The sequence below is a fragment of the Daktulosphaira vitifoliae genome, unplaced genomic scaffold, assembly GCF_025091365.1.
Source record: "Daktulosphaira vitifoliae isolate Bord-2020 unplaced genomic scaffold, ASM2509136v1 Scaffold_5, whole genome shotgun sequence".
NCBI lineage: Eukaryota > Metazoa > Arthropoda > Insecta > Hemiptera > Phylloxeridae > Daktulosphaira > Daktulosphaira vitifoliae.
The window spans coordinates 15,735,820-15,750,505 of NW_026099576.1; the positions used below are offsets into that span (position 1 = coordinate 15,735,820).

Sequence of the window (14,686 nt, forward strand, 5' to 3'; positions counted from 1 at the left end):
TATTTATAAGAACATACAATTTTTCTGTGAAACAATTTTTTTTTATTAGGCGATTAATAAAAAACAATTCATAATTATATTATTTTATTAATAATAATTATAATTATACACATATTTAAAGGATATATAATTCATATAATTTTTATAAAACTAAGTTGCACATTTTTTTTTATGTATATTTTTTAAAAATACATTATCAAACACATAAAACAATAATACTTAAAAGTAATTCTATTTTAATTCTAAAAGTATTGTCTTAGACATTTTTTAAAATTTAATTATATCATTAAATTATATTTGTTTAAAATACAATTTCGTAATTACTTATCATAAAAAATTAAATTTAACAGTGAACATTACCTAAATAATAATGTACACAAAAATGGTAATGTTATTCTGATCATAATGAGTTTTTAGAAATTTTCAATTGTTTTACTTTTTGTTTTCAAAATTTACCAAAAATTTTTCTTTGTTTTAGAACATGATCTAAGACATCATCAAACAAATCTGGTGGTAAATATTTTTTACTCATTAAAAGGAAATTTCTTGAAGATTCTTTTTTATTCACAAATTGTTGTAAACGAGCTATACTTTTTTTAATCTTTCTTACTTGATTAATAGAACTGCCATTGCTATTTAATTTATCCTCTTTGTCAATCGATAAATATTTTTTCATATCATTAAGCATTAATTGTGGACTTGAAGATAACGAATTATTAGGCATATTTGTTATCGAATACATGTTAGAAGAGACGAATGAATTCTTTGCACTATCGTCTATACATTTATACTTAAAACTATCTGTAAATTTAATCGAGTCATTCTTTTCTATTTCAAATTCTAACGTATTACAAAAATTTGGTTGCAAACGACAGTTGTAGTCATCGACAAGGTGTACTGTTGTTTCGTTGAGTTTTTCAAAATTCGTTTTTACATATTGTTGTTTTAGATTTAAGTTCTGTTGATTCAAACTAGTATGAGACGAACACTCTGGCGTTTGACCACCACAATCAAAATTTGTAAATGATACTGATTCACTATTGATTAAATCCATTGTTCTATTTGTTTCAGTTTTTGTAACAGAAGAGTTAAACAAATCGGGTTTTGATTCACTGAAGTGTTCATCGATATAAGGTGATGGCAAACAAAATGAATTACTTTGATCTTTATTCTGTTCACCATAATTCAAACAAGTTTCATGAGCTGAGCTAATATTTAGACAATGAGACTGTGGTTTAATAGTAGATTTTAGGAAAACTTCACTTTCTTTATGATTTATATAATTTATTGATAGGTCTAAAATCAAAATACTAATTTGATTAATGAATAAATCGATATTTATTTATAAAAATTAAGTATATGTTTAACTACGCTCAAATTTTTTTTTAATAATTAACGTATGTTTCTTAATAATAACTAATATTATTTGAATTAAAATTGTGTATAATATTAATTACAGTCGGAAACGAATTATATGAAATATATTATAGTAATTAGATAATTAGTTTAATTATAATCTTATTTGAACAAAAAAAAAATTAACATTGTATTTTGTCATATGATTAGTTAATAATTTATCATTGAAAATTTTAATTTTTAACATAAAATTATAGTTTTAGTTTTAAATACCAGAATTTTTTTTCCTGTATATAAGACATAATTAAAATTCATACTCGCCCAAGATACCTATATAATAGAATAAAAAACAATACAATACTTGTTTTATCATAAAGCAGTCGAATAAACTTCTCTTATGAATATTATTTTGTATTATAAATGCAAAAAGATTTAAGTTCATTATTGTTACTAATCGAGAGAAGTAAAAGACTATTTTTCACTTCACAAGACTCCTAAAACTACTATTATAATTTAGAAAAATCGTGGTAAATATCTAAACATCAAAATTTCACACTATAATACACCTATAAGTGAAATTTAAAGCAATTGTACATAGAACCTTCTGTTCCTCAGAAATTATTGTTCTAAGTTCTATATACATTTATTTACAACGAGGTATATATTAAATCACTTTTCACCTATTTTAAACAAAATAGACAACGATCATTGAATTACATTTATGATAATTAATGATAACAAATATACATCTCGAGGGAGCAAACGAATTCCGTTCTTTTTCTAACTTGATCATGAATGAATTACAAAGAAACATCACTACATTTTACCATTTTTACGCAGATTATAATGACTTATAATATACTTTAAAAATATAACCTTACTTCTAAATTATTAACCAAATCAAGATTTATCAATGACTAATTTAATAATTTTATGACAATATAGGTAACTACTCACCACTAAATAATGTTGGAACCGCAGTTGGCAAAATTGATTGCTTTTTAAACATTTTAGTTTCAAAATGTTTTTCACATACTTTGAGCCGTTTACGAGCATTAAGTTCTTCATAAAAATATTCCAGTCCACAATTTTTTATCCAAACACCGCGGAGATTATCATCCTTTGGAAATGTATAAAACTTAAGGGGTTTCCCATTCTCTATTCTTCTACTAATATTAATGCAAAATGGCACAGAACATAAATTTGATAATATCGACTTTCTGACTTTATCGTGGAAAAAAGAATTTAAAGGATTTGAATTGATATTTTGATTTGGAAACTCAGTATTTACTTGATTATCTTTCAGTTCTTTATGTTTTAATGTTTCATCTAAAATCAGCAAAACCATTTTATTGGTCAAAATAGTTTCAATCGTGAGCATTCTCATCGGGTAATATAAGAGAAAAAACCCTCCACGATGAAAATAAATATATGGTAAATATGTATTTTGAAGGAAGTAAAAAAGAATTTCTTATCACCAAGAAGAAATTCTAGGAATGCCATTGGTTATAATAAAACAAAAACTGTAAAATTTTCTTAACAAGAAACTTTGTTTGATGCTATTATAAAACTAAACCATACAAAACGTTATTTTTTGTCTTTATGCATACTTAAAAATCGACATAATTTTTGTTGATATTAAAAACATGCATATATGTCAAAAATTCGAGAAAAAAATGCTGTTTTATTGTTATTAACACTTTTTCATTAGTTAAATATTTATAATTACGAATTTGTGAAAAAATTTCGACAATATTCCGAGTTAATTTCAAAGTTTTTCCATCAATTTAAATAATTGAACGCATAATAAAGATAAATAAAATCTAATTACATCATCATGTTCAGCGTAACTATATACGTAAATCCGTGAGATATATATTTACTCAATTAAAGTATACCTGCGATAGAAAAGTGTTTATAACAAAAAAAAAAATTAATTTTCAAATACATGCAGATTTTTTCTATTAGTATTATTTTCTATAATTTCTAATACTATCAGTTTTTGATTACGCATTTATACAAATATAACGTTTTTAAAATCCTCATAAACTTTACTGTTTAATGGTTAAAAATTCATAATAAAAGTTAAACCAAAAAAAATCACGGTGAATAGTTCGACTTAAATGTTTGATAAATTAGTTTTTAAATTAAGATAAAAAGCCACTAAAAAAACGGGTTAAACTTATCGCAACAGTGTCACATTTAGCACAAGTCTTTTATAACATAACTAAAATAAATTAAAAAATTTCAAGAAAAATTTTCTTTAATATTTTTTATGAGTTTTTTAGAGTGTAATTATTGCTTTATTCCTAATTAGTAATTATCTTAAAAACGAAATCTAAAAGAAGTATTGGAATCAGCAGTAAAATTCTGGAGAAATCATCTCAATATTATAAACCGCATGTATATACATATTTATGTTCCTATGTAGTAATTTTATAATTTATGTATAAAAATTATGCAAAATCACACAATATATTTTCAGAAGTAATGCGAAATAATTTGTAAGGATGACATTATCACTCGGTCATTTTATTATTTGTTCATTATAAAACAATTATTTTTTACTTAATAAACTAAAGTTTACAATATTTTAAAAGAGGAAATGGCGTTAAGACTAATTTTTTTATTTTAATTATAGAATGATATTTAATTACAAAACGAATTTCTGAAAAGGAAAATTTATATTATGACAAATATTTTAAAAATATTACCTCGTGTATAAAAAAGTTAAGTAAGGGAAAATTAAATTTAATATCACTTTAAGGAACTTGCTCAAATTTAGCTCATGAACTTAACATAAATATCATAGCACCATAGCAATAAAAAGGAAGAGGGCTCATGATACGAACCGTATTCAACATGTTCAAAATATTACACATTACCACTAACTATAGTCACAGACAAATGGCAACGGTCAGTTGGGGGAGGTTTAAAGTAATAGATCCCCTTTAATCAACGACCCTTTTTGGCATTTAGAACAATCTTCATATTTTATATATTGGAAACTAAGTAATATGAAAGACATTTTTGTATAACGAGTAGCCCACAATTGTATCCTGAAATTGTTGATACAAATAAAAAAGTCTTAGTGGTTACAGATTCTACACAAATTTTTATCATAAAAGTTTTTCATCCCCTCTAATGACAATATTATTTAACCACCAGACGAACCAATTTATTATGACGAACTCAAATATCCACAAGGGTTCCAATTAGATGTTTTCTTAAAAAATTATTAGTTAAGAATAATAATAAATAACTACTCACCATTAAACAATGTTGGAACTGCATCGTGATGCAGAGAACAAAAATTATTTAAACGCCGATACATTGTTTTTTCAAAATGTTCTTCGCATATTTTAGGACATTTAAAATACGACAGGAATGCTTCAGGTTGAAAATCCACGCCACAATTCTTCATCCAAATATTACGGAGTTTCTCATCTTTTGGAAATTTAAAAAAGCTAATTCTTTTAAAATCTATATTGTTACTATTGCAAAAAGGTACAGAACATCTTTTATAGTTTCTTTTGTAGACCATTTTAGTATATAATTAATTGATAAATATGTTATTTTAAACGTTACATTAAATACGTTAAAAATAATATCTGCACTAATTAGGTGATAATTCTTAAAATCGAAATTAAGATGATTGCATTATGCGCACTTCAAGATGTAAACAATATACCAGATAACAAAAACGACAATTTGAATGGAATGTATCAAATATCCGTTAAACTGCAGGCGTTCCATTTACCGAACGCTTTGATATAATATCGAACACAACCCGAAAAAATTGATTGTACAACTGGCCACACTGAATAGTAAATTTGAAAAAATTACAGTCAATCAGTTATCTAAATATTTCTAAATCTTCGGTAATAGCATCTATAGGTAGAATATCGAAAAATAGATTTTATAGAATTTCATAAAATCCGTTAAAATATGTACTGGTAAGATACTTTTAATACCTCCTATAAAAAACCATTTTTATCAAAAATAACATTAAAACTAAAAAACGATACATAAAAATATAGTCAAAGTAACCATATATGATTTCTTAGCGCAACCAGAATTTTTCAAGGAGAAGCACTTATGACGCAAGCCTTTACAAAACCTTGGATAAAAAAATTATAACATATGCGGTGCCTTCAGTAATATAACGATTTCAGGACGATGGGAACCAGATCAACTGTCCCTACTCCCACTATCCCTGGGTATAGGTCTATTATTTTTTTTTGCTCCACAAAAAAATTGTTCTCTTTATCAGTATTTTTTTTAAATTAGTAAAAAAAAATGAATAAAATTTTTTTGAATGTATCGCCAAAATTGTTATATGCGTCTAAAAAGATAAAACACCACTATTCGTTTCGAGAGGGGGATTACAATTTCCCTAGTTGTATCACTGACTAAAAAGACAATTACGGGATTATTATGTTTACTACACTCGAGTGCTATACAAAATCTAATGTGCATTGAACAAATTTCAAGATTACACATTAGTCAGTACATGCTGTAAATTTCGTCTAAAATTGACGAGTTTATAAATAAAAAAACAAATTATGTAACACAAATATAAAAATTCAGTCTTGAATTAACTACATATTTTTATTAGAGTTAATTGTATTTTATCCAAAATAAATATGCAAAATTATCAGTACTAACGTAAATATCATAAAAAAAAAATTATATTTTTATTGTTTGGAAAATTGATAAAGAAAAAAAAACGTTTAAGTCAAGATTATTTATTTAATAACATTATATTATTGAGTAATTTGGGGTAAAAGAACGCATTTTTTTTTTTAACGCATATAACTTGTAATATATAGTAATTTTAATTTTTTAACTAGACAAACTATCAAAATATAAATTAAGTTTTAATTGAAATAAAAATAAAAGTTTATACTTACCTTAAAGTTGAGATAAGAGTATTTGTGTAAGTTTGAAAATTTTCAAGGATAATTTAAATATTTTAAATTTTAAAAATATGGGTTTTATATTTATGATTTTATATAAAATATTAAAATTTAATTATTGTTTATTAATAGTGATAGTAAATAATGGTATTACTGAATCACAGATGTTTTAACTGAAATAAAACACGATTTTGATAATTGGTAATAATTAGTTATCAAACTTATTAGTTATAATACTAATTAAAAATTTTGTTGTTTTTTAGTGACATCTAAGAGTAGTAATGAAGAGATTTATTAGGTAACCCTAAAGATAAAGTAGATGAAGGATGAAAATCTAAAAAATAATACAATATGAAAGATATAATAATTGTTATGTAGGACAAACAAAAAGAAATATAGTACTCAAGTTAAACAACTAAGTCAGAGAACACTTAAAAAACATTAAAAATCAAAACATTAATAAATCTTTTGTGGCTGAACATTTATTGGCACATAATCATTTCATTTAAACTATTCAACTACTTAATAACATAAATAATTACAAAGAACATGATATAAAGGAGATAATAAAAATATTTAACAATAAGAATAATTAAACTAATTGGTATCTTGGCCCACTGCAAAATAAATTATTGAAATTGTGGAAACTGGCAAAATGTGACAATCATCTAGGCCCTAGGTGATAACATTAATAAGTGATAATATCATTAGAGAGTGTTTTAGTCTAAATTATAAAATAAAAACTACCAAAACAATCCCCTCAAAAATCACCAAAAATACTTCTTTGTTTTTCTATGTGACTTTTAACTTTTTTAAATAAGGTAGGTGTTAAATATTTTTCACTAAATTTTAGGTAATGCGTTGACAATTTTCGTGTTCCTCGTTTGTTTTTTAATTGTTTCCTTTTTACTCTTTCGTTTTTATGTTGATCTTCAATTATTAACTTCTGATCTATTGAACTATCAACTGCAGAATATGCCATAGTTTCATTTAAGAAAGTTATATTTGAAAATATAGAACTATTTGTCTTATCTAAAAGGAAACCTTTGTTTAACTGTATTACAGAATGATTTTCCTTTTCGTATTTCTGTTTTATAATATTAACATCTAAATTTGTTTTTTCATCTATATCTGTCCTAAACACTAAATAATTACAAGTCGTAGATTTTGTTTGACTAAAATGGTCATTAGGTAAGATTGATAAAACATCTTGTAATTCGTTAGATTGTTCAGATATTAGATTTACAGAAGTCACATGATCCATATTAATTATTTGATATTGAAATACACTTTCTTCTGGTTCTATTTTCAATTCAGTAACAACTTGATTCAATTTTTTATCTAAAACCGAAAAAAATTTATTATCATGAAATGTCTACTTCAGTCAATGAGTTTATAAATGGATACTAAAAACTCATTATTTACAGTTTTGAATTCCAAAACAACTTCATTATTATTTAATTCTCTATGTTTCAATATTTTATCTATAATTATGATTATAGCTCTATCAGTTAAATAATTTTAATAACATTTAAATGATAATATCATGATAATATATTTATATAAAGTGTCTGTACATCATAACTCAGTGGTAAAGAATTATAATAAGTTAAAGCTGTCCCCATCAAATAACCTTAAAATAAATTGTTTAAAAAGGAGGCATAAACTTATATGAAATATTATGTAGCCTTTTAGAAATCTCGAAATATAATTCCGAAAATATTTTATAATGAAAGAATATTTAAACATTATTAATAGTTAAGAAGTTTATTTATTTTGGGGGGGGGGGTTAATTTTACTATTATTTTCATTATTAGGCATTTAATTTAATGAATAAAAGTCAATGTATGCAAAGCATCTTTCTGATTCCTTCGTAGATTTCTGTATTTTGATTATAAGCAAAAAATGTTGGACATTCCGGAGAGGGATGCATGATCATAATGGTGGGTGGCTCTTGATATATAAATGGACATGGAAGAACGTTTGTTTAGATTTTTAAATTATATCACTGTTTCAAGTATGGATTAACTAATAAATAACATGAAAAAAAAAATCCTACTTACCATGTAATAGTTTCTGGTGTCTAATTAAGCTACTCTTTCTTACAAAAGTTTTTGCGCATATATCACAACTAAACCGCAAATTACTATGAATTTTTTTATGTAGATTAAGGTTACTAACATTTGAAAATGTTTTACAACAAGTATCACAACAATGCATTTTTACCGATTTTGTAAAACACACAAAACAGCGAATATAAGTTTGAGTTAACTGTAGATTATTTAAACTGTATATAATGTTTCAAGTTCAATTACTAACATGAGTTAATTAAACAGGGCGAGATACACAAGTGTCGCTCACACAAAATGTTAAATGTCATATCGTACTATTCCTACCTATACATTCTGTCCCTTTCCCCCGACCTTTTAGGCACATCGCTAAAGATCTAAGTAAGACAATTTACGAAGGAATGTGAAACATTGACGTTTACTCATTAGCAAGAAAATTTCTATTAACAAACAGTAATGTAACTAAGTAATCAAAAAGAATTTGATTAAATATTATGGATATTTCTAACGTATAAATATTTTCTCTTTAATTACAAAATAACTGATTTCTTATGAAATAGTAAAATATTGTACATATTTATTATAAATATTTTGATTTTAATATCATAATAATGATCACTTTATCATAAGTATGGTTACACATCGTCTCCCCTTCTATGAAGAGGTAAACCGTTGATCTACTGTTATAATACATACGTTAGTCAGGGAGGGGAACTCTCTATGGTGATAGACATACATGTCACATGGCCATAGTTGGGTTCGTTGGGTTAATATGCCGCCGCTCGATTGCAAATTTCACATTTCATATTTCACATTTCACACTGTTTCCAAAGGTATATTTTATATCATTAGCATAAATGCCTTGCATTAATGAACATAATAGCAAAATTGAATATCCAAAAAAAAGAATTTTACTAAATATTATGACTACAAATAATGTTTAAATATTCTTGCACTATAAAATATCTTCATTATTATATTTTACGCTCGACATTTCTAAATAACTACATAATTATTATTATTATTAATTTATCTCAAAGCCGTCTGGAATACTGTGCTTGTGTATAAAAGAGCATAAAAAAACCCGTGTAGCCCAAAGCAACGGAATTGAACCCTGGTACCTATGCACTGAGGCACAACATGTTCCCGACTGAACTAAGTAGGCCATAACATAATTTTATATATTAGTCTATGCCTCATAACTTATGTCTAAGCCTATAAAGCGTATGTAGTATAATAGTTGATCAACGGTTTACTCCTTCATAAAAAGGGGATGCGATGTGGATACATGAATAACAATTATTATAATGAGGTTTTTATTAAGATATTAATATCGCGGACTATTCCTTCAAATGCATTTTTGTCCTTTTTGCAGACCTTTTAGACAAATCGCTAGTCATTAGAATTTGAAAGATACTATACACTAACGTTTACACATAGCAGAAATTAATACACACTGCCCGTAGTAGCGGACCAGCATTTTACTATGGTAAAAGACACACGTAGCATAAATGGATATAATTAATATATGCAATTTTTAGTCAACAAAATGTCGCAATGAGAAGAAATTGTCCAATTTCTTCTTTCACAATCCTCGTGTCGAATTGCAGATTGATCATTTCTCCCTATTTAGCAAAGATTTTCTATTTACTTACGCTTAATATGAAAGTTTATCTAAATTGCTTCACAGTGCAGTATACAAAATACTAATATACTAAATGACATTTCATCTATTTAAAACCAAATAATCTAAAAGACCACGATCGTTGAAAAACGTTTAAATGGACAACTTTTCCTCTCTGACTTAATCATGAATAAATTTTAATGGGATTGCCCCACAAAATACTACGTGTACATGATTCATTTTGCTATTATGACTTTAGAGTAAAGAATTCTTTACTTGAAATAATTAAAAATAATTAAATAACAACCTCTCTTCTAAATTATAAAAAACATTTACAATTGTTTTCTAAATCAGTTAATAGCTACTTACTATTGAATAGTTTTCATCGTAGTTCACAAATCTATTACCATTTACAAACATTTTACTTCCAAAATGTTTTTTAAATACTCTAATCCACAGTTACTTATAAAAATAACTAATAGATTATCATCCCTTAGAAATTAAAAAACAATTTCAATTTACATGATTTTTAACTATTACAAAATAGCAGAGAATAGACTTTCGTTAAAAATATCAGAAAAGTTAAAGTTTTTCAAATATTATATGGCTTGAAAAATAATTTTCAAAATTAACATCTTTGTTTTTAACTCACAATTGATGGATTCTGTTTTCAATTCTAAACCAACTTGATTATCATTTAGTTCTTTATATTTGAATGAATTTTCTATTAGTCAATTTATTAGTCAAAATAATTTAAATTAAATAATTATATAATTGTACAAAGAACTTTTTTTTCTTAACCAAAAACTTGGATAGACTGCCATCTGCAGTTATTCAACCAAAAAGTAATTTCGAAGGAAGGTTTTTTTTTTTTTTTTTTCACCGAATATTTTTTACTTTCCATCGATATTTAAGAAAACTTAAATAAGCAAAAAAAAAAAAGGTTATCGTGACTAAATAATTCAAACATTACTAATCAATTCAATTTCCAATTTTATACAGAGTCGTAGTGTTTTTTGTCTTTATTAAAATTAACGCGTGTTAACCGATTCGATAGCGAACAGGAACAAAGTCGGCGAATATTTCTAAATGAAAAATTGTAAGATATGATTTGAAATTAAAAAATAAAGTAATAATAATAATCAAAAAAATGTATTAATGTAATTTTACAAAGCAATGATGTTATTACACTAATTATTTATGAAATTAATTAAATAAAATTTAACTATAATAATAAAAATAAATATAAAATAATTTTATTAATAAATATATTAATATAGTTCAAGACAAAAGATAATAATCAGAGGATCATAAATTACAAAAGGTATCCCTATGTTTTAAATATAAAATATTTATATTAAAATTATTCATAGTTATAATTGATCTTTAAAAGTGTTATATATATATATATATTAAGTCCATGGTTGCTTACGTTTGTTGTACTTTTTGTACCTCAATTTTATTAAAAAAATTAATAATAAATGCTTTTAAAAATCACCAAAAACGCTTATTTGTTTTTCAATACGGCTCTTAACTTTTTCAAATAAATCTGGAGGCAAATATTTTTTAGCTAATTTTAAGTAAAATGTTGATACAGATTTGCTTTTTAATTGCATTTGTAATTTTTTTTTTATATTTCTAAGATTTTTTACTTCTTCTGTGTCTGGAGGAAATTCACCTCTTGAATTATTAGGTACGGAGGTTGATTGTTCCTCATTGTAATAATTATTTGATGAAAATGAACTATTCGGTAGATATGATGTTGTGTCCATTTTTAAGTGTATTACTGAGTTTGCGATAGTGTCGTTCTTAAATTGATTTTCAAAGTTTGCAGGACTTTTTGTATCATCTAATTCAGTTTTCAATAATAAAGGACTGAAATTATCAATTTGTGTTTTATTAAAATGATCATTAGTTTTAGTTGATGTTACGCCATTAGAATTATTGGAATGCTCATTTTTTACATTGCTAAGTGTAGAATTTTCAAATTCTAAGCTATTTTGTTGATACTGAAAATCAATATTTACAGACTCCGTTTCTAATTTAACAACAACTTGACTATCTTCCAGTTTTCTGTTTTTTATTATTTCATCTATAACAATTTAATAAAGTTTAGTATTCTATCACAAATTATTTAAAGAATAAATAATGTAAAAGAAACATTTATAATAGTTAATAGTTCAACGATTCAATCAAAATTATTATCTAATAAATAATTTATTGTTAAAATTACTTTTTAGATCAATACAATCAATTTTTAGTATTATCATAAAAACTACCACTTTCTCATGTAACATTAATCAAGCAAACTTCTCAAACCATTTTGGACATCCATTTTTGAACTTCCAGCTTTAGGGATCCATCAAATCATCCAACATCAACCCAACCTTCCAAAACAAATTCTTCTGCAAAATAACAAAAGCCCCATTTTACGCCTCCAATGATACCCTCCATAATGGTCTCTCCATCCCAACAGTCCAAAAAACTACCAAAACATTCTACGAGCGTTTACAATCTAAAACATTAAACCATCAAAACCCCTTGATCTTTGACCTATCCGTCCACTCTATCATTGGTGACCCCAAAAGGCACCTAAATCGAACGTGGTGATGACGCGACCTTTGGTTGACTAATCCACGATTTCACACGTCATGAAGTACCAACACTGGTTGGTCTCTTCTATCAAAACTTACTGTCTTTATATATTTACTTAAAATTAACATCATTTGTTCTTATTGTAATTAAATTTATTACAGATTGTAAAATTCCAAAATAAAATAGGAAAAAGCGTTATTGATATCAAATAATAAATGTTATTAACATTAATATTCTGTAACTTTTAGTCCTGGATGCCGAATTTATAATGGATCGATCAAAAAAATAAAAATTTTACATTGCATAACAGTAATAATATTGTATTTGACTACTTACCACTGAATAAAGTCGGAATTGCACTAGGCACAAGTTCTGAAGGTCCCAATAACATTTTTGTTTCGAAATGATTTTCACATATTTTATGAGTATTACTGAAACAAATTTCTTCTATACCACAGTTTTTTAGCCAAATACAACGAAGGTTTTCATCTTGTGGATAATTATAAAAAGTGATTTTCGAGTTGGTACTCTTATTGTAACAAAATGGTACAGAACAAACTATTGCCGTGTCCATTATGATTTAAATTTGTCTCGCTTCAATTTGTAATCAAAATAAAAACGTTTGATGTCCAACGATAACAGTTATCGCACAGAACGTGCCTTGTCAATTTAACAAACTACCTAAAAATGTCGTGAAAATACTCAATACTAAATATTCGTAATAATAAATAAAAGTGGGGATGGACAATGTGTTAGACGCCTTTTCGTATATATATATATACACACACATAAGGTCTAAAATGTTGTTCAATAGATTTAAGAGAAATGTGTTTATGCTCTAAAGAGACATCTGGACACGAAAAAGATAAAAATGTTGGTGTTGAGCATATACTGCTGAATAATTAGTAATAAGATAATTGAACAATTCGTTTTGAATAAATCAAATTGTACGAATCTTGGTAATTTAATCATACTCGTGTATACTTTAAGTATAAATTTAATTTATATATGAAACTCGTTTCCATAGTATATTTACTTTTCATTATTTAAACAGTTTCAAAATTAAACAGTTGAGAAAATTCACAATGTATCTATTTAAATGCGTTTCTTTTGAACAGCTGTAATCGCTTTTTTACTCATGCGTACAACTACTTCATTTCGCTAAAATTATCATGATATGACACCTCCTAGGAAGTCGACATCGCTGCGTGTGGTCGTTGATAGTAGGTAGAAACAGTACTTATTACTTAGTAAACACTTTGTTATTCACACTTTAGATGACTTAATAAACAATGACTTACGAAGGTTTGTATAAAAAGGGTACCACTTAATATTATATCCCTCTCGCTCATGTAAATGCGCACAGGGTGTTACCGTCGTTTAAAGTGGACTACTTATATGCGGGTTTTACAATGTAATCGGTATACAAGAGTATTAAGTACTCACGGGTAATTACTCTTTTTTTTTTTTACAAATAAAAACTGTACGAGCCACTCTTAATGACCCTACTGTAAAAACGTCATTGAAGTTCTTTATCGACACATGTACCCTAAACCAACTGGTTGCAACGTTTTTTTCAATAAAACCACATTACTCTTATTAAAAATAAAAGTTTTCATCGTTCCAAACCTTGCAGCGTCTACACAATTAACTCGATTAAATGGTTTAATTATTGTGCTAGACATGCACGTTAAAGCTGAACTGGCGCGTGTAAAACAATATTTTAATCCATTTATCGCCCCTGGAATAATAGTTGTTTAAAAAGTGATTCCGGTGAACACGGACTTCTGACGATTCTCGGAAATGTCTGCGGCAACACGTTTGTACATATCGTTAAAGATTATACTTTGCCTAAGTCTACGAAAAAAAGAACTATGAGTTGACCAGACCGTAAAACTGACGGCGGCTGGTACACATTAATATAGTACTTAACCTTTGAGTTCATCGTACGGCTGCGACTGGCTTCGCGATAACTTATTTCCTGAGTAATAAACATTAAGTCTTACCACAGTTTTTTACGACCATAGCTGGTGTTAATGACGAGTAACGTATAAAATAAAAAACAATATCATAACAAATAAACGATCGTAACACGTTTTGTCTTTGAAACAATGCACCCCAGC

The 14,686-nt window shown here is 26.2% G+C and overlaps 3 protein-coding genes across 3 annotated transcripts in view; all 3 read right to left on the bottom strand.

Moving 5' to 3' along the window:
- Positions 1 to 300: 300 nt before the first annotated feature.
- Positions 301 to 5,055, bottom strand: LOC126906933 (uncharacterized). Its single transcript, XM_050687881.1, has 3 exons — positions 4,627 to 5,055; positions 2,314 to 2,685; positions 301 to 1,296 (listed from the first exon to the last, which is right to left on the bottom strand). Exons 1-3 carry the CDS (start codon positions 4,898 to 4,900, stop codon positions 446 to 448), a joined length of 1,497 nt encoding a protein of 498 aa, XP_050543838.1. The 5' UTR covers positions 4,901 to 5,055; the 3' UTR covers positions 301 to 445.
- Positions 5,056 to 6,753: 1,698 nt separating this feature from the next.
- LOC126907079 (uncharacterized) lies at positions 6,754 to 8,468 on the bottom strand. Its single transcript, XM_050688105.1, has 2 exons — positions 8,339 to 8,468; positions 6,754 to 7,616 (listed from the first exon to the last, which is right to left on the bottom strand). The coding sequence occupies exon 2, from the start codon at positions 7,537 to 7,539 to the stop codon at positions 7,036 to 7,038; it is 504 nt and encodes a 167-aa protein (XP_050544062.1). The 5' UTR covers positions 7,540 to 7,616; positions 8,339 to 8,468; the 3' UTR covers positions 6,754 to 7,035.
- A 2,633-nt stretch (positions 8,469 to 11,101) lies between these two features.
- LOC126907078 (THAP domain-containing protein 11-like) overlaps positions 11,102 to 14,686 on the bottom strand; it is a 33,799-nt gene continuing 30,214 nt past the window's right edge. Inside the window, exons 3-4 of the mRNA XM_050688104.1 lie at positions 12,900 to 13,244; positions 11,102 to 12,060 (exon numbers count right to left, since the gene is read on the bottom strand). Of these exons, the coding sequence (XP_050544061.1) occupies positions 11,456 to 12,060; positions 12,900 to 13,137 (843 nt within the window). The 5' untranslated portion in view covers positions 13,138 to 13,244 and the 3' untranslated portion in view covers positions 11,102 to 11,455. The remainder of the gene's footprint in view (positions 12,061 to 12,899; positions 13,245 to 14,686) is intronic.

What these genes read in the sequence shown, in the direction of transcription:
- LOC126906933 (XM_050687881.1), bottom strand. Translation starts at nt 4,900, where the DNA reads ATGGTCTACAAAAGAAACTATAAAAGATGTTCTGTACCTTTTTGCAAT. An exon ending in AGTTCCAACATTGTTTAATG is followed by an intron (nt 2,686 to 4,626) that starts GTGAGTAGTTAT and finishes TGCTGATTTTAG; the next exon opens with ATGAAACATTAAAACATAAA. An exon ending in GGTTCCAACATTATTTAGTG is followed by an intron (nt 1,297 to 2,313) that starts GTGAGTAGTTAC and finishes TTTTGATTTTAG; the next exon opens with ACCTATCAATAAATTATATA.
- LOC126907079 (XM_050688105.1), bottom strand. Translation starts at nt 7,539, where the DNA reads ATGGATCATGTGACTTCTGTAAATCTAATATCTGAACAATCTAACGAA.